Source organism: Prionailurus viverrinus, chromosome A3, assembly GCF_022837055.1.
Source record: "Prionailurus viverrinus isolate Anna chromosome A3, UM_Priviv_1.0, whole genome shotgun sequence".
Lineage (NCBI taxonomy): Eukaryota > Metazoa > Chordata > Mammalia > Carnivora > Felidae > Prionailurus > Prionailurus viverrinus.
The window spans coordinates 26,460,387-26,478,207 of record NC_062563.1 but is presented as its reverse complement, the minus strand read 5'-3'; the positions used below and the strand labels follow the sequence as shown (position 1 = coordinate 26,478,207).

General features: G+C 60.6%; 1 protein-coding gene across 9 annotated transcripts in view; it reads right to left on the bottom strand.

The window, feature by feature from the left end:
* Positions 1 to 17,821, bottom strand: part of NOL4L (nucleolar protein 4 like) — a 127,381-nt gene that overhangs the window by 8,085 nt on the left and 101,475 nt on the right. For all 9 annotated transcript variants that reach the window (XR_007151008.1, XM_047853306.1, XM_047853311.1 and 6 more), the window contains 5 exons: positions 4,299 to 4,576; positions 2,090 to 2,275; positions 1,817 to 2,008; positions 1,412 to 1,534; positions 906 to 1,107 (listed from right to left, as the gene is read on the bottom strand). Coding sequence is in view for 8 of the 9 variants with exons in the window: in XM_047853306.1 (XP_047709262.1) it covers positions 906 to 1,107; positions 1,412 to 1,534; positions 1,817 to 2,008; positions 2,090 to 2,275; positions 4,299 to 4,576 (981 nt within the window). In the remaining variant the exon portion in view is untranslated. The remainder of the gene's footprint in view (positions 1 to 905; positions 1,108 to 1,411; positions 1,535 to 1,816; positions 2,009 to 2,089; positions 2,276 to 4,298; positions 4,577 to 17,821) is intronic.

Here is a 17,821-nt window from a genome sequence, read left to right as displayed (position 1 = left end):
CATACACAACCAATTCCAAGCACCCAGCCCTGAGGTCACCGCCCCCCCAACCTACTCCCCTCTCGTTCCCCGAGGCCGAGGCCACCAGGCTGCTCTCCACCAGCCAAGTCTGCTCTTCCCCTGCTGCTCCCACCCCGGCTTCAAGTGGGGCCCAGCGTGAATGGGCCTCAGGTCCCCACGCTAGTTCCCACTCAGGGTGATGCTTAACTCCACAGGGAGGTCTGTGTCTTCTCAGGGACCATTTCTCCGATACTGGGCTATGTCCTGTCTGCATCAGAGGCCCCTGGGAAGTACTGCAGGGGCACCAAGGGAATCACCAGCTTAAGGGGTTGGAGTTGGGGGAACAGTTAACTGTCACCCCAGGTGACCTAGATGGGGCTCTTAAATGGGGCAAGGGCTGAGGCCTGGGGAAGGCGAGGACCTGCCCAGAGCCACTAGACAGGCCCCCCGCAGGCCACAGCTGCTGAACTGAGCCGTGCCCGGGCCTGATGCTGGCTCTGCTACCAACTCCGAGTGACCTGGCCCAGTGGCCACCTCGCCAAGCTCTGGTCACTGGGGGTAAAACAGGTGTGTGGAGAGGATTCAACTCAGAGCAGGACCTTGGCTGCAACTCAGTGCTTGCAATGGCCTGCGAGGAGCTGGAGCTGGGAGAGGCCCAGCAGCGCATCCAGTCAAGTGCTGGGGCAGCCTCCTCGGAGGCGAGAAAGGACTGGTATGCTCTGTTTTAACCAGCTGAGGTTTCCTCACCGTCCAACCTGAGGACTGGCCAAGACTGTGAAATGGGGCGGGTGTCTGTGCCACGCGGCCTCTGCCTCCCCACCTGCCCTGCCCCCTTCTCCAGGCTGCGATACACACAGACCTGGGTTCTGGTCAGGGAGCCAGAGAGCCCGGGTCCCCCCACTCACCGTTACTGTGATTTCCTGTTTGGAGGGAGGCGGGGGGCTGCAGGTTGCTGCCCAAGGCCCCATAACCGCGGTAACTGTAGTTGAGGCCGCCGTTGACATACACGGGGTCCTGGGAGTAGGAGGAGGCTGGCAGTGAGTAGGTGGAGTGGGTGATGGCTGCAGAGTCCCGGGAGTGCTGCTTGTCCAGGGCAATGGGCTCATCCTGCAGAGTGGGAACCGAAGGGTGCTTTGAGCTACGGGCCTCTGCTCATCTCTCTGGGGGGCAGATTCGATCCGTTCCTGCCTGGCTCAAAAACCCTCTCAGAGGCCGGGCTCCCGAGGTCTGTGAGGCCTGTGTGACCGGGCCCTCTGACTTTCCCCATCTGCCCCACTGCAGCTCCGTCTGGGTCCCAGGACAGCCTTTTCCTCTCTCCCTGTCCCCAGCTGTCTCCAGCACGACTGACGGTCACCCTCTCACCCCTGCCACGCCAGGAACAACGCCCGGGCAGCTGTGGGTAAGCAGGTACCTGGGAGGACTGGTAGATCTCCAGGCGCATCCTTTTGGCTGCTTTTCTCGTCTCGCTCTCGCAGGCTGCCGCCAGGATGTTTTCTGCCATGGCTGAGGTCAGGTGGGGAGGTGTGGGTCTCGTCTGCAGGCAGAACGGGGATGGGGCCGGTGCTGGGGCTTACCGAGACCCTGCCCTGGAGGTGGCTGGGACAGGGCTGGCGTGTGCGCTCCAGGACCGTGATCTATGGAACCGCGTAATCTTTCTGGGCCTCAGCTTCCCTCCTCTGAGAATCAGGGATCGTGGTTCCTGCTCCCAGGGGCATTGGGAGGGTCAAGGGGAAGTGTCTGGCCAGGGGGGCCACCCAGGAGTCCCCGGGGGGGGGTGGCGCAGAGGGAGCAGGTGGACCGGGGACGAGGGGCTCACCATCTCCATGCCGTTCTTCTTCATGCGCCGGCAGGACTTGAGGTATGTGCGGATGCGCTTGCGGGCCCGCTCCTGGAACTCGGGAAACTGCCGGCTGCAGGACTCGATGATGGCCTGGATCTTCTCCTTGGGCTGCTTGGAGATGGGCACCATGCGGTCCAGGTTCTCGTCCACAAAGAGACGCACAAACATCTGTGGGAGACACCGGCTGTAGGAAGGGCCGCCGCGGCTGTGGCCCCGGCCCCCACCCCGCCCATCCCTCACGGCGCTCACATTGAAGGCCTTGAGGCGCTCAGGGTCCATGCCCTCAGAGTCGTTCATCTTATCGTTGTCCTCGTGGTCATCGTGGTCGTCATCGTCGTCATCCGCTGTGGGGGCCCGGCCCACCGTCAGGTCCTCAGGGCAGCCACTGACCTCGGTCTTGATGGAATCGTAGCTCCCGGAGCTGTAAGGGGGCGACTGAGAGAGGGCAGGGGCCGGAGGGTCAGACCAGGCCCGCTCGTGGTCTCCGACAGCCACGGAGAGCTCGGGCACCGGGATGGTGAGCGCACCTAACCGCCACGCTAGCCACAGTTTCGAGGTCCTGTGTCACTTCCCCTCTCCACTCCCTTCCTCCGCGAATGGAGATGCCCGGGGGCAGCAGCAGGCAGGGCAGCAAAAGGTCTGGGCCCATGTGAGTGCTCTACTCGGCGGCAGTGCCCACAGCACGACCCGCCGCATCGTGTGAGGGACGGGCACTCGTGGGAAGGGTTCCCAGCCTCTTCTGCTTCTGCCAAGACTGGCTCTGGTTTTGGGGGTTTCCTCCCCGATCCCCAAGGAGCCGCAGCCCGAGCCGGCAACCGAGCTGTCACACAGGCAGCGAGTAAGCGCCGTCTGTCAGGGAGGAGGAACAGACGGGCTGGGAGAGGGAACCAGCCAAGGCGACAGGTCCATCAGGCAAAGCGCATTCCCGAAACTCCTGGGCTGGGGTTCCCCTGTCTGCTGCCACTCCTGGGGAGACACCGTGAGCCCCATCACGGAGAGGGGGTGTGTGTAGAAAGGGGGAGTGGGAACCAGGCCCAGCTCCCCAGGCAGTCACCGTGTCGTTCAGCAGAGGAGGGACCCAGCTGCCTACTCCCACCCCATGAACACCTCAGAGAATAAGCCTCTTTTTGCGGGGATCACAGCTCTCGCTGAAGAACAAACGGATAAAGATGGACACTGACCGGCGCCCGGTCCTGCATCGGCTGCGGCCACCAGGACTCTCTGTGACCATCCCACGGGAGATGTGACCCACCTCCCAGGGCCCCCGGCCTGGTGCCCAACTCTTGATCCACACACAGACTTTAACGGGCAGAGACACCTAGGTCCTCCGGCCGGGTCATGACAGACTCGCAGTGGAGAGTCGAAAGACCTTCCAGGCCCTGGGCCAGTCCCATTGCCAAGCTGCTCCTCGGCCAAGTCCTCTGCCAGGGCCAGGGGAGACAGAAACCACGAGACACAAGCTGCTGGTGGCACGGGTGCTCCCATCTCACTTCCTTGGCCCACACACGTGGCCTGAGCTCACGGCGGCAAACTCCCCCTCCGCAGCTCTTTGCTCAGTGCAGGTGGCAGCTATGTCTGACCTCCGTGGCCTGAGCTCAGGCACACAGTGACAACCGAACACCTGCTCATCTGTACAGAACCTTCCCGTGAGACAGGCCATCAGAGGCAAGCACTGGCACCTGCCCTACGCCCTCTGCAGAAGAGAAAGGCCCAGGGAGGGGAGGGAAGCTGTGTAGGGGTACCCGGCTGGAGTGGAGGGGCGTAGGGCTCTGATGAGTCACCTCTGGCCCTCCGGCCCCGGCAGGAGAAAACGCTCCTGCACAGAGAGAGTTCAAGTGCCCAGTGACGCACCGCACCACTGCAGGAGACCCCCGTGGCCCAGAGGCAGCAGGCGCAAGCGGAGGGGGGTGGGGCAGAAAGCAGGAGGGAGTTCCCGGTGGTGGGGGCACCTGTACTGGCCAGCCTTCCCTGGTGGCCATCCCCCGTCTCCCATCAGCGTGGCCTACTGAGTTTCAAACATTCACATCCCTGGGGCTTCAGAGGCCTCATACTTTTTCCGCACCATCTGTAAAATGGGGACAGGCGTGCAGAGTAGCCGAGAAAGATGGGGACTTGGTGCCGAAAACGGCCACTTGCTGCTGTAATTTGCAGCAGACTCTGTGCTGGGGGTTGAGGGAAATAGGCCACACATCACCCGCTACCTTCATTAAGGTGGGGCCCACCCCTCTTTACAGATGGTGACACAGGCTCAGAGGAAGAAGGAAGGCCTTGCTTGAGTTCACACACTGTGTGATTTCTTATTCCAGAGCCTTCCCAGGAAAATGACAGCAGCCACAGCCTCCTCCCTGACTTGGTGTCACAACTCTGGGGACACACAATGTCATTTCAGCTTCGTGCAGCCCTGATGTGTACAGGAAGCAGGGGCTCACATCTCAGGCGGGCCCACAGCCCCACACACCTCAGGGGTGGTCTTCACCCCGTACTTGACGCGGCTCCGCAGTCCATCGGTGCCACAGCCGTCCGAGGGGTAGGATGGTGTGCCGAGTGCTGCGCCCGGCGGGAGCTTGTCACACAGGTTGATGGGCTGATCTTCGGAGGTGGCGGTGAAGTCCATGGGGGCCACGGCGCCGTTGCCATTCATCTCGGGGAAGGCGGGGTCGCCCTGCGTACTGCTGGACGTGGATGGGTTCAGGGTGGAGGAGCCATTGCCGCTGCCACTCTCAGAGGAGGAGTCATCTGGAACAAGAGGCCTGGGTGTGAGGCTCCACCTCAGCCCCTCCTGCCCCCTAACGCGCCCTGGGGGATCGTGGCCACGGCAGCCACAGGGAATACTTGCCCTGTCTTGTCCTCACAGGCGTCTCTGGGCAAGAGGTGAGCCCTGCTGTCGAAGAGGCTAGCTGTGCCCCTGCCTGATGGAGGAGCAGGGCCCCTCTGCCTGAAGCAGGCCATCAGGAGTGGAGCGCCCGTAGTGATCTCCTGCACTCCACACCCGTGACACCACATCCAGGCTCGAGGGAGGCCCAGCCTCAAGGGCCTGGGACTGAGTGGCTGCAGCCTCAGGTCTGACCAGCCTGCTGCACGCCAGAGGTGCTTGGACACCCAGAGCTGGCTTGGGGCCTGACCGGCATCCCCCTCTTCCTCTAACTCGCCACTGCCCTGCCCCTGCACACCCTCTCCCCACAGTGGGCTCTCAGCTTCCTTCATCTGCCCAAGGAAAAAGGGATAATGCCTCCATTGTGACCTTCCCCCCCCCCCCCCCCCCCCCCAGTTACCCACTCTTCCCACATGTGGGCCCTGCCTAGTCCTGGCAGCTTACACACAGACAGTGCCCCCCGCTCCCCCCAGAGCTGCCTTCTGTGCAAGGTCAGGTGGCCTTGGACATCCTGAGCCAGGGCTGCAGGCTCAGGGGGCTGCATTCCTGGCATCTCAATAGGCTATCTCGGCTTTCCAGAGGTGACAACCCAACAAAGCTCTGCCGAGGGCGCCCCCTGCTGCGGAGAGCACAATATTGCCTGGGGGACCTGGGAGGACAAACTTCCAACTGAGGGGCTAGACATTTTCAGATAAAATTCCAGGCCCCTCTCCCCAATCCAGGCCCAGCCTCCTGCTTGATCAACTGAGACGGCGGAGGCCAAAGCAGGTTGAGCTCCCGGGGTCACGGCCAGGTGAGTACCGAGCAGTTCCCGGTGGCGCCCAGGTGCCCCCGGGGCTCGGCACCAGGACCCAGAGCTGGTGGGGGAGGGGGGAACCACAGTGAGCCTAGACCGCATCCCAGGCCACCCCTTTCCCCAGGCCAGGGTCGCGCAAGACCCCACCCCCACTCTCCCAGCCAGCAGATTATGAAGATTTAGTCCCCGGGGCTGGGCATTGGGCACGCGCACCGCCAGAGCGTCCCCATGGCGACCGAGCGGCTCTAGCGCCCCAACCAATCTCTGGCCTCCCGGCTGCCCGGGGGCGGGGCCGGGCTGCCCATCAAGCAGCCGAGCCCGGGGCAGAGGGGGATGGGAAAGGCCGCGGTGAAGTGGCACCCCTCCCCCCCTGGCTGCCGCAGGTCCCCTGGGCCAGGCTGCCCCTCCTTCTCCTCTTCCTCCGGGCAGCTCACGGCTCCCTTCATCCTCCTGCAGGTCAGCTCCAGGCTCTGCTCAAAGCCACCCCACAGCTCCCTGCTTGCTGAACGACACCCCAGAGTCCCTGGGCCTGCGTCCTTGCAACCTCCAGGACCTCACCACGCGTCCGCTGCCCCCGTCCTCCTCCATCAGAGATGGGCCTGGTTTTCCTCCAGAAGGATCTCCAGCGACCAGCGCAGATGTTGGCGGAATGAACAAATTGCCCGGCAGTATTTACTGAGCACCTACTGCATGCCCGCACAGTCCCAGGCTGAGAAACAAAGTAACAATGACAACCAAGGTGCCAGCCCTCCTGGAGGGACAGATGCTCATTACCAAACCACAGGAAAGTGGCTGCCCTCCCTCCCTTCATCACACCCACCTCCACCCCACCCCTTTCCAGCACCAGCCTATTCTTGTTCCATAACCTTCCTGCTCTCCAAAGACCCCTGAAGACTATCCTCCAGACTCCCGCTGGGTGTGTTCTTAGTCCCCTGACTTCTGGAGTCCAGACCCCACCCTCCTGGCCACCGCGGGACCTCACATCTCCAGGCCTTTGCTTGGGCTCAGGCTCTGCTGTCTGCCTGCCATGTTGCTTCTAACTCAGAAAATTTCAGTCTACCTTCGAGGCCTGGCTCAATGCTTCCTCCTCAGGGCAGGCCTCCTCTTCCACTGTCCCTGGGAAGGAGTTACAGCCCAATGCCCGTCCTCCTGGGGATACTTCGTGCCTCCTTTGCCTGGCCCAGGGTGAGTTCTGACGGCTGCCTAGAAGCCCCCACACATGCAGGAGCCTCTTCTGGAGCTGAGGAGCTGGAAGGCAGGGATGGGCCCCTATACTGACTGATCACGTGAACCCCTGTTTGCTCTGGCAGGTGCCCATTCTTAGCCCACCTTATAGGTGAGACTTCACACCCTGGCATCATTCCTAATAGGCCAGCTGCTTGACCTTGGAAGGCTTTGGCTTCCTCTTCTGGAAGGAGGGGTTGCTAGGAAGGCACCATGCTCTGCACACAGTGAGCCAACTGTCCCAACGCAGGGGCGTCAGGCCCACGGCCTCCTGTGGTGCCACACCCCTGCACAGGCCCACGGGTGGCACCCCAACCACCTGCCTCTCTGACTAGGTTTCATTGTGGGAGGACGGACCTCCCTTGCCCTACACCTATGGTGGAAGGGGGAAAGGAGATGCATGTCTACTCCCAGCCTCCCACAGCTCAGGAGCCCAGGGTGGCCCCAGGGCTGTGCATCCTTGCTGCTCGGCCAGACAGCCATAGGCACTGGCTCCGACTGCAACACAGCACCCTCTTCCCAGTACTCCGAGGCTGCTCTCGTCCAGTAAGGGAAGTGGCTGCGCAGGTGGGACCAGGAGGTGTCAGGAGTCCAGACCAGGCATCCTGAGTTTTTAGAAGAAACCGGAAATCTGCACCATTATGTAAATATCCAGATTTTAAAATGTTAATGACTGACTTACATTGTTCCCATTTTGAAAGACCTTGCCAAACCAAATGTGGTCTATCCATGCAATGGAATATTGTTCAGCCCTAAAGAGGAATGAAATACTGTCACACGCTACAACACGGATGAACTCCGAGAGCATTATGCTGATTGAAAGAAGCCAGACACAACGGGACAAATACTGAATGAGTCCCCTTCCACCCAGTGTGTGGATTAGACACATGCATAGAGACAGAAAACGTATCAGGGCCTGGAGGAGGCGGGACAGGGAGCTGCTGCTTAATGGATATAGTTTGGGGTGAGGAAAACTATATTTTGGAAATAACGGTGCTGGTTGCACAACACTGTCAGTGTCCTTAATGCCGCTGAATCGTACGCTTAAAAATGGTTAAAACGTAACATAAGATTTTTATGTTATACATATTTCACCACAAAAGTCCCCCCAAAACCAAAAGAACCCCAAAACCTTGAGCAGGCCAGCGGGCCCCAGTTCACAAGCTCTGTTCCCACCTCCTCCCGCCACAGGCCAAGGCCCTCCCACCTCCGCACCTCGCCCGGGGGCAGGGAAAGCCAGCCACACACACAGCCCACCTCCAGCGTGTGCTCCCCCGTCATCCTGCCGGGGCCACCCTCAACCCGCGTGCCGACCACCCGCAGCGCCACCCGCTCACGGACTGCCTCCCACTTGGGTCTGTTTTTTGCCAACTGGAGAGGCCGTGGGTTTTAGGCAGAATGCAGAGGGGCCGTGTCACCTTGAAGATGCCACTTTACCTCCTTGAGCCTCGGTTTCCTTTCCAAATGCGTCTCCTGTCAGTAAACCAGGATGCATGAGGTGTAGACAATACTGGCGTAGAGAGTAGGCGCTAAAAAAGAAAAAGCTGGTTCTCTACGCCCCGCTGTCTTCCTTCATAACGCACCTGCTTCCTACACACAGGGCCTCCGGAGGGCCCCACCAGAGCCCGGGTGCGAAATCTGAGGTGCGCCAGGGAGGAGGAGGGGGAGGCCAGTGCCCGCAGGATGCTCTTCCCACCCTTGTCCCTTCCCTGCCTGAACACTTCCTGGTGTCAGGCCCATGAGGGGCACTGGGGACTCAGCAGTGAAAAGAGAGGGTGGTCGCTGTCCTGGCGACTCATTCTCCAGTGAGCAAAAAACCAGACACAGGGCTCCAGAAGAGACTGGGCCCCAAAAAGACAGTCGTGAGCTTTCTGGCCCTTGAGCCCCGACGGCAGAGCCCCATCTCCAGAACTCCTCCCAAGGAGGGAGGAACACCAGGAGGGAGGGAAGGAGGGAAGGCTTTTTGTAAGAAGCAGCCCATGGAAGAAGCCTCACGGGAGGAGGCTGAGAAGGCCCTGGGACTAGGGAGAAGGCCCCTGACCCTGGTGGGGGCAAAGGTGCTGCTGGGGAGGGGGGTAAGTGTATCCCTCCGTCAGCGCCCCCGCCCCGCCCCGGCAGCGGCAGCTGCATGAACGGAGTTCAACCCCCTAAGTGGAAGCCAGACTCCCTCCAGAGGGGGCCCCTTGCTGCCACCCACTGCAGCTGCGCCAGCTGCCTACCTTTTCACTTGCTGTTCCCTCTTCCGACACTCTGTCCCCAGCTGCCTCCCCCCCTCAGGGATTTGCTTCAAGGTCACCTTCTCAGTAAGACCTCCCTGCCCCCGCTCTGACAGGCTGACCCCTTTACCTACTTTTCCCAGACCATTTTAATCACCTTCTGACATACTACGTCTGTGGCCTGTGCCCAGCACCCCTTCCCCACGTAAGCTGCCCCAGCCCGGCAGACCCAGGGTCAGCAGGGCTGTGCTGGGTGGGCCCAGATCACTCCCGCCTCTCCAGAACCCATACCCCTTCCTCTGGGGGAGGGCACCCCGAGTCTTCCAGGGGGAAGTATGTGCCCCACGCCTGGCCAGTCGGCACAGCCCATCCCGGCGGTCAGTGGGCATGTGACCAAGCTGGACCCATGAAAGTCAATCCTGGGGCTCTGGCTGAAATGTTTGGAAAGAAGTGCTCCCCCAAGCCCCCAGGGCTGCTGAGCCCGTTTGGCAGGGCTGAATAGCTGTCAGGAATAAATCCCCCTTATATCCATCCCTGCCTAAAGCCAAAGAAGAACCTAGACTTTTCGGTTACAGGAGCCAACAGTTTCCTTACTGGGGAAGGTAGCCGGAGTCTCTGAGCGATCCACAATCCTCCCTCTGGGAGGAGCCCAGGGACTGGAGCCCAAGCCAGGCTGTCTCCTCACTGTGGCCCACCACACCCCACTGGGTCGGTCCCCCTAGCTCAGTCCTGAGGTGGCTGGTACCCGCAGGAAGGGCTGGCGGCAGCCCCCGCCCCCGCAGCGCCTGGCACCTTTTGGGGAAAGAAGGAACAGAGAGAAGCGTCAGCACCCCAGGCTGAGGCAAGCTGGGTTCCGGTCCAGTCCCAATTCTTCCCTCCTCCCCACTCCCTCCAAAACAGTGTGATTTAAAGGAGATATAGGCATGTATTCAAACGCGTGCCTGAATGAGGCCGGTGGGGCCAGGGCAGGGGGAGCAGGTGCAGGCCTCGCTGTCTCCCGACCTTGGGCACAGCCCGCCTCCTTGGCTCCTCTTATCTGCAGTCCAGGGAGTTGCCGCTGACGCCCTGTTGGGCTCTGACACTTTATGACCCTGTGAAAGAACCCAGCTGGCCCCACGGGCAGCAGGGGCCCTGACACACGGGGTGTGGGAGTCGGGCCCTCCAGGGCGCAGGCCTCCGGCCATGGGTCTCCCCGGGTGGAGACGTGTTCCGGTCCAACCCGTCCCAGACCTGGCCGGAAGTGACCCTCTTTGGTCTACCCGGTCCTCATCCGTGCTGCTGTGGCAGGACGGGCATCCCACCCAAGGCCAGGCTGCTGGAGCCTAGAACAACGCCAGCAGGGTGAGACTGCCCCCAGCCTGTGACTGTGTGTGAACAACAGACAGAAGGGCGCCCTGAGTGGCCGCAGGGGAGCCGCTGGGGGGTGCACCCCTTCTGAACGTTTCCACAAAGCCAGGCCTCCCCGGCTCTGGCAAAGGACACCTCCCGATTCGGGCAGGACGCGGAGCCCACCACCTGTGCCCGGAACGCCTCGGGCAGGGAAGGGCCGAGGTGCCCATCTATTTAACGTGGGGCGATGTGCTGCTATTCCAATGGGGGAATTAGCGATGAATGGGGGAAATTGTTCCTCCCTCTGTCCCGTCTCCAGAAGGAGACAAAAACCCCTTTTACCTCGGCAAACAATGCCCTTATGTGGGCGCCAGCGCCCCGCAGCCCGCACAAGCCCGGCTCTGTGCGAGCCGCCAATCGCCACACCGGGCTCTGGGGCCGCAGCCAGCGGCACCCTCTCCCAGTGGGTGACCCGCACCAGCTCCCAGGGCGGGCTGGGAAAAGGTGGGAAGGTACCCCACCACTGAGACCACGGGCCGGGCCTGTGGCCGCGCCACCCGGCATGCCCAGCGCGGGCTGCCTTCTGCGGCCAGAGGGGCGGCGGCTGAGGCAGCGCCCCCTCCTCCGTGGGCTTCTGTCACAGTGGCGGCCAGGAGGGGGAGAGGAGGGGGCATCGATAATTCACACACAAAAGAGCTGGGCTGGGGGGAGGAGGGGGGTAGAGGGCTGGAGCCGGCAGCCCCACCATGGGCTGGGAGGAGTAGACACCAGGGCAGGCGCAGGGAGTCTGCAGAGCCGGCCCTTCCTCCTCCTCCGCCCGCGCTCTGAATTTGGGTGTGCACCTCACCAGGGCCGGTCCCCGCCTGCTCTGACAAAGGCCAGTGGCCTGGGCCATGTTTACATGATGCATAGTTCCCAGGAGCACCAGGCTCCTGGCAGGCTACCCTGCTCTTCCTCCCGGAAGGAAGGGGGAGGGCCTTGGGGTCAGACGGGGGACACAGAGGAGTTGGACGAGGCGGTCTTGCTGGGATCCCACCATCCTGGGTGACAGGGCCACACGGGGTGCCCACCCCGCGGTCTGGCCGTCAGGCCCCCGGCTGCCCACCGAACCGTCCCTTCAAAGCATCCCATTCCACCCTTGTGGTTCCAGGGGCAGGCTGGCCCCTGCTCCCCACCGGCCTCCGCTCTTGCCTCCTAATGCCACGGACCCAGGGACGCCGGCACCTCTACTCCACAGCATCGCCTTCCTGCCCGGCCTTTTGCAGGTCATTCCTTAGGCAGGCACCGACGCCCAGGCCCTCAGAGACTAGAGCAGTGCTGTCCAATAGAAACAGAACGTGAGCCAGCCATGGACTTTCCCGTTTTCTAGTAGCCACATTTAAAAAGTGAAAAGAAACAGAGAGAATGAATTTTAATAATCTATTTTATTTAGCCCAATATAGTCAAAATCTTATTTCAACAAGGAGTCAATACTATGTTAAAACTGAGCTATTTTACATTCTTTTTTCATACGACGCCTTTGAAACTCAGTGCGTATTTCACACACACAGCACACCTCAGTTTGCAGGAGCCTTTCTAACAGCCATCTACAGCCATAGTATCAGACAGCGCAGACCTAGATTTCCCCCTCAAACTGAAATCCTGTCTCTCAGTGCAGGAGCCCCTAGTGAGGTGTCTGACCCACAGATGAGTTGGGTCTTGGGGGCAGGGGGCCGGAGCAGGGCTGGCATCAGGGCACTGGGGACGGGTGCCACCTTCAGTGGGGGAGATACTAAGTGTCAGGCGCCAGGCACACTGTTCCCGATCTGCACAAGCACCCCACGGCAGGCATCAGGGAGGAACCAGGGGCTCCCCGAGGGGAGTCATCGGTGATCACACCGCGTGTGTGGCAAAGCCCAGACGGGCCCCCGATTTCCCAAGGCACCTGCCCTCTTTCTCCTCTAGGCCTCCATTTGCCCATCTGTATCATGGGACGGTCCCTACCTCTGCCGTCACCCCACTTCCTTCGGCTTCTCCCCCAACACGCACTGGTCAGGTATGCCCAGCGGGAGGTGCTCCCGCTATGGACAGGCTGGGTCTGTGTCTTCCCAGGCCTGACATCTCCCTGGCCCCACCCTCTAGGTCAAGCACGGGCAGCGAGAAATCCATGCTAACTCAACGTACAAAGCTCCAGCCAATATGCCCACTGCACCCCTACAACCCTCCCCCCCCCCCCCCCCCCACCAAACAAATCGTGTGTTCTGAGAGCAAACAGAGCCACTTCAGGTGACCATGTGTGGATGATTCACGGGGCAGGGCCCGGGCCCCAAAGCCTGTGTGTGTGTGTGTGTGTGTGTGTGTGTGTGTGTGTGGCATCTGAGGGCCCTGGAAGGTCCTCCACCAGCCTTCCCAGAAGCTGGCCTGGGTTCGGTGCACCTCAGTCCTTAGGTCAGAGTGATGACGCCACCATGGCTCCGGTCACTTCCTGGTTCCCGAGAAAGCTGCCATTCGACAGACTGGGGTGGCAATGCCTCTCTTGCACAGCCCCCACCCACCCTGGGTATGCTCTCCAGCACAGCAGGGCTGTGTCTGCAGAGGGTCAATGGAGAACTGGGGTCTAACGCATCCTAGACCGAGGGGCAGGAACAGCAGGACGGCTCTGATCTCCCCGACAGGCCGGCAGATGCAGGCTAATCTCCCAGGGGTGTGTGGGGGGTCGCCCTCTCCCTTAGCAGGTCAACCTCATCACCCCAGGCCAGGGAGTCTGTCCTGCTCTAATGTCCTCACAGGCATCTGGGGGCCTAAGACCCTGGCAGCCCACACAAGGCCAGGGCTGTGCAGGCCCCGCCTGCTCCTGGGATAAAGGGATCCCTCGGTGCTGTCTCCCAGCCTCTCTCACCCTTCAGTGGCTGGAGGCCAGGACAGCCTAGCATTGTCTGTGCAGCCAGCGGCCCAGCTGATGATGGACACTTTCCTGTGACCCAGGACTGCCAGGGTGGCCCATGGCCAATCCCCAGAAAGACTTGGGCCCCAGTTCTCTGTTCCTTGGGGGAGGGCAGGGCAGAGGGATCATTCCGTGTGGATGTTTGGAGCCTTGACTAGGAACAAACAGCTCGTGCTCTGGAAGGAGGGAGTGTGACCTGTAGCCAGAGAATGGGGCCCAGACCCAGTTTCTAGCCTTAGCTTAGACAAGGAGGGTCAGGGGTGGCCAGGGCCAAGACGACCACAGGTGTGAAAGAGAGAAAGCTCAGTTTAAAAGCTCACTGCAGGACAAGTCCCTCAGAAGCCATCCCCAGTTGGCCACGGTGAAGGGGCCACAATCCTCCCCCAATGTGACAGTGACCAGGGCAGACATGCAACCATGAGCATTGGGGTCCCCAGGGAGTCAGCTGTAAGCAAACCATAAAGCTCCAACCCCAGCAGTGGGCCTGCCAGAGGGCGGGCACCATCCACAGAGCACACTAAGTATCCGGAGCACAGGGGTGGTGTTGGGGACTGTCTTGAGCCCGAATGGCCTGCTCCCAACTCCTACTGAGCCCTTCCCCACTAGCAGGGCAGCCCCTGTCCTCTCACTTGCATGAGCAGCATCCACCCCTTGCTGGGAACCCTCCCATCGCGTCCTCAGTGCCCAGGAGCCTTCTCCTTGGACAGCAGAACAATCTCACAGCTGCCTGCCTAGCTACCTGCCTGTGTGGAAGCTTGGAGACAGGGTCAGCCGGATCCAGAGGCAGGGGCTTGAAGGACTCAGGGTCCCGGGCACATATGAGCAGGGTGTGTGACAGGAGTTCACAAGATGCCAGGACAAGCTGTGAGTACCTGACTCCCCATCCCAGCTCTTTCCAAAGAAGCAAGGCTCTGGGTGGGTGGGTGGGTGGATGGGTATGGGTGTGTGTGTGTGTGTGTGTGTGTGTGTGTGTGTGTGTGTTGTACAGCAGGAGCAAGGAACACTGGTGTGACGCTGTAAGGGAGCTGTGGTCAGGACCACATGGGGATCATGTGGCAGACGGGACCCAGAGGGACCTGAACAGATAGAGAGACTGGACGGGACCAAGTGAAGCTGGTGAAGAGTCTGGAAATTGGGACCAGTGAGGAGAACCCCTCAGCCTTTCAAGGGAGGCCCTGACCTACCAACAGCCCCTCAGCCTGCGCGTGCCAGTTGGCAGTGAGCCCGGGCGCCGGGCCCTCCAGCACAGCCCCCTGCACCAGGCTGGCCACTTATGAGGAAAAGGCCCCACACCCATTTGTTGAGCCTCTCCCGTCCCTGGCTTGTGCTAAGCTCTGTCACTGCCTCACCCAGCTCTCATCTCTCTGTCCAGTGAGGGCAGATCACTGCCCCAGGCCCCACAGCAAGGAGCGAGGAGTTGCGAGTGGAGGCAGGACCGAGCCTTGGGCAGGGCAGCAGGGCTACAGCCGCCCCCTTCCCCTGCACACTACGCTGCAGGGAGGTGGGGGAGGCACACTGGGAGAAGCCCCGGCAGGTGAGGAAAGGAGGGACAGCCCCACTGCTCCCCAGGGGACAGCCCCTGCTGCCCGGGCTGCGTTTCTGGGCGGTGAAGGGCCTACTTATCAGCAGGCAGGAAGCCTTGGTCTTCTCTCAAAGAGCTCCCAAGGACCTCAGGGCTAATGGTCACATTAGCCTGTCCTACATCAGCAGAAGCCAGGAATCAGAGCCAATGACTTGCCGAGGACCACCGGGCAGGGACGGGACTGGCCAGAACCAGCTCAGGAGACCCATGGCACAGTGCCAGGGCCTGCCTGCAGGGGGCCACGTCCAACTGAGACCTGGCCCACAGACATGGCCCCAACTCTCTCCATCCTCCTGGCTGCAGCCTCCCTGCCCCATCTCTCCTGTTTGGAGGCTGGAGTCCTGGGGAGCTTCTGGAGACATGTGACCCAGGAAACCCGCAGCCCTGGCATTCAGCACCTTTTCCCCTGCCCAGCCTCCTCCCTGGGAGGAGCACGGATGTGCTTGCTACCTGAGCCTCCCAGGCACACCTCAGGCCCCCTGTGCCTGCCTTCAACATCACACCAAACACAGCCTGCTTGCTCCCACGGGCCTCCTCTGGTCCCCCATCTCTGCCACTAGCTGCTCAACAGCCATTGGTTGAGCTGCTTCTCCATGGTCAGAGCTGGGGGTAACGGCCAGAAGAGGACACTCATCCCGGTGCAGGGCCCTGACCCTGAGGATGCCCCCCGTGGCGCTGTCTGAAACAATGAAAAAGAGGAACTCAAATGTCCTTCCCCACAAGTGGCCCAAACGCTTGCTCCAGAGTCAGAGAGACTTGTGGTCTGGGCAAGTTACTTCCCCCTCAGGAGAGGACATGTCCTTCCCTGTAGGAAAGGCATGGTCATAGCTCTGAGCACCCAGCAGGCTTGGGAATGGTGATTCCAGTCACTAGGATGACTGGACAGTCTTCAAAAAATGCCACATCACTGACAGGAGAGGCAAATAACATTAAGAAGAAAAAAAGGTGGCTGCAACACTACAGCCTTTTTTTTTTCACAAGACTTTTATTATATGCAAAGAAAAGACTGAGAAAAATATGCCCCAAATATTGGTATTTTTTTCTTTTCTTTTGCTCCATTTCCCCCCCTAAAATTTCTACAATAAATGTAATATTTGTGAAACCAGGGGAAACCTAAGATAGGTTTCTACAGAGGCACACCTGCCCTCAGGAGGCTTACAGCCTGGCAGGGATCCCACATTCTTGTGCCTGTCCCTCTCTGCCTGACTCCTCAAAGGCAGGAACAGGGGCTCAATCTTCCCATGACCAAACTGATAAGAGTCCTGAAAGAACTGAAGACCACTCCCCCCACCCCCTGCCAGTGCCTTTGGTCATGGGCACCAGAGGGGAGGCTCCAAACCCTCCCCATCTGCAGGAAGGGAGTGCCAGGCACCGGGTCGCCAGAGGGAGGGAAGAAGAGAGGTCCAGTGTGGTGTCCTGTGGGCCTATAGGAGCAGTCTCGTCTGAGAGGCACATACAAGGGGCCCTGAAATGCCCCAGGACACCACACAGCCCCTGGTCGGCAATCCCCACCCCCACAATCCTGCAGGAAGACGACCATGCAGGAAGAGGGAAGCAGGACCCTCTGCTCTCCCCTGGCGCTGGCTTCCTGTCTGCCGGAGAGGTGAGTAATGTCCGCTCCCCACCCCCTCGCATCCCTTCTGGAGGCCAGGCCTCACATTTTCCGATCAGGAAGGGGCAGAGCAAGAGGCCAGTGAAGCACATCAAGGAGAAATCAAGGAGTAGGCCCTGGCCTGGCCCCTCCCTCTGCAGCCCAGACTGCCTGGCCCGCCCATGGCCCCCTGGGACCCTGGCCTGGCCGGCATCTGAAGCCTGGGGGGCCTGCCTGCGGGCTTGCCTTGCCCATGTGTGTGCTCTTGTTCACCATTTCATTCGTGCATCCATTTGACAGACCATTACCCCCACCTGCTCTGTGCCAGGCTCTGTGCTGGGTTCTGGGGTCCTAGCTTTCAGGGTGCTTATGCTCTCTGGGGGAGAGATGGACATTAGGCAGATAATCCCACCGACGGGACATGACTACAGACTGACAGACTGGTCCCAAGTCAACTCCAGACTACAGTGTCTCTGGACAAAGTCTCAACAGCTAGCTTCTCCCAGGCGTCTTCTCTCTACCCCAGAAGACACCCCCTGAGCCAAGTGTCTTTCCAGGCACCTGTGATGTACACAGAGTTCCATTTGGACTCATAGGCCGAAGCCTCAGATAGCGCCTAGCTGCAGGTCTGGAAAAGACTCGGCCACGTGTGGGCAAGAGGCCGCAGCAGGAACAGCCTGGATCACTCTGGCCCCAAGAAGCCAGTGCTTGGAATACGTGAGGGGAAGCTCCTCTGGTTCCCAGGCTCCCCCCTACACCATCTTCTGGGGAATTTCACACATGGCCAATACCTGCCAAGGCAGAAACAGGAGGGCAGCCTCCTTTGGCACTACCCCGAGAAGGGTCAGATCACCCAAATTCTCTTTATCATCTCCTACGTCTCATGAGGTGGGATAAGACTGTATGGTCACCCATGGCAGCGACAGCCCCCAGCAGGGAAGCACCTTGTGCGTGGTGTGCCCCTCCCCCACCCCGGCCCAGTGTCTGCTGCTGTGATTTCAGGGAGCCAGGAACAGCACCCAGAAAAGAGATCCGTGAAGTACATCCTTGCAGGCAGTGGCGGGCTTGGGGGGAAAAGCACAACCATGCATGTTTCAGGGCGAGTGCATTCCCACTCCCTGCACATCTCAGAGGCAAGTTCCCAGGGGTGAAAGCTGGTGTGCTAATTCACTTCTGGTCTCGGCAAGGGGACCTGGCCCGCCGAGAGCGAGTCTTCATCTGCATTTGTTAAAATTTGAAAAGGGAAGGAGAGAAGAGGGGGGGGGGGGCAGGGGGGAGGAGGAGGAGGGGAAAGAGGAGGGCCCAACACATACACCTACAGATGTGAATGTGTGCAAGCTACCTGGCTTCCCGAAATGGTTCTGGGCCGCATCACTGGCCAGCACGAGTGGTGCACTCCCTGGGACAGCCTTGGAAGCCCCCACACTTTCTGGCTAAGGGAAAAGACC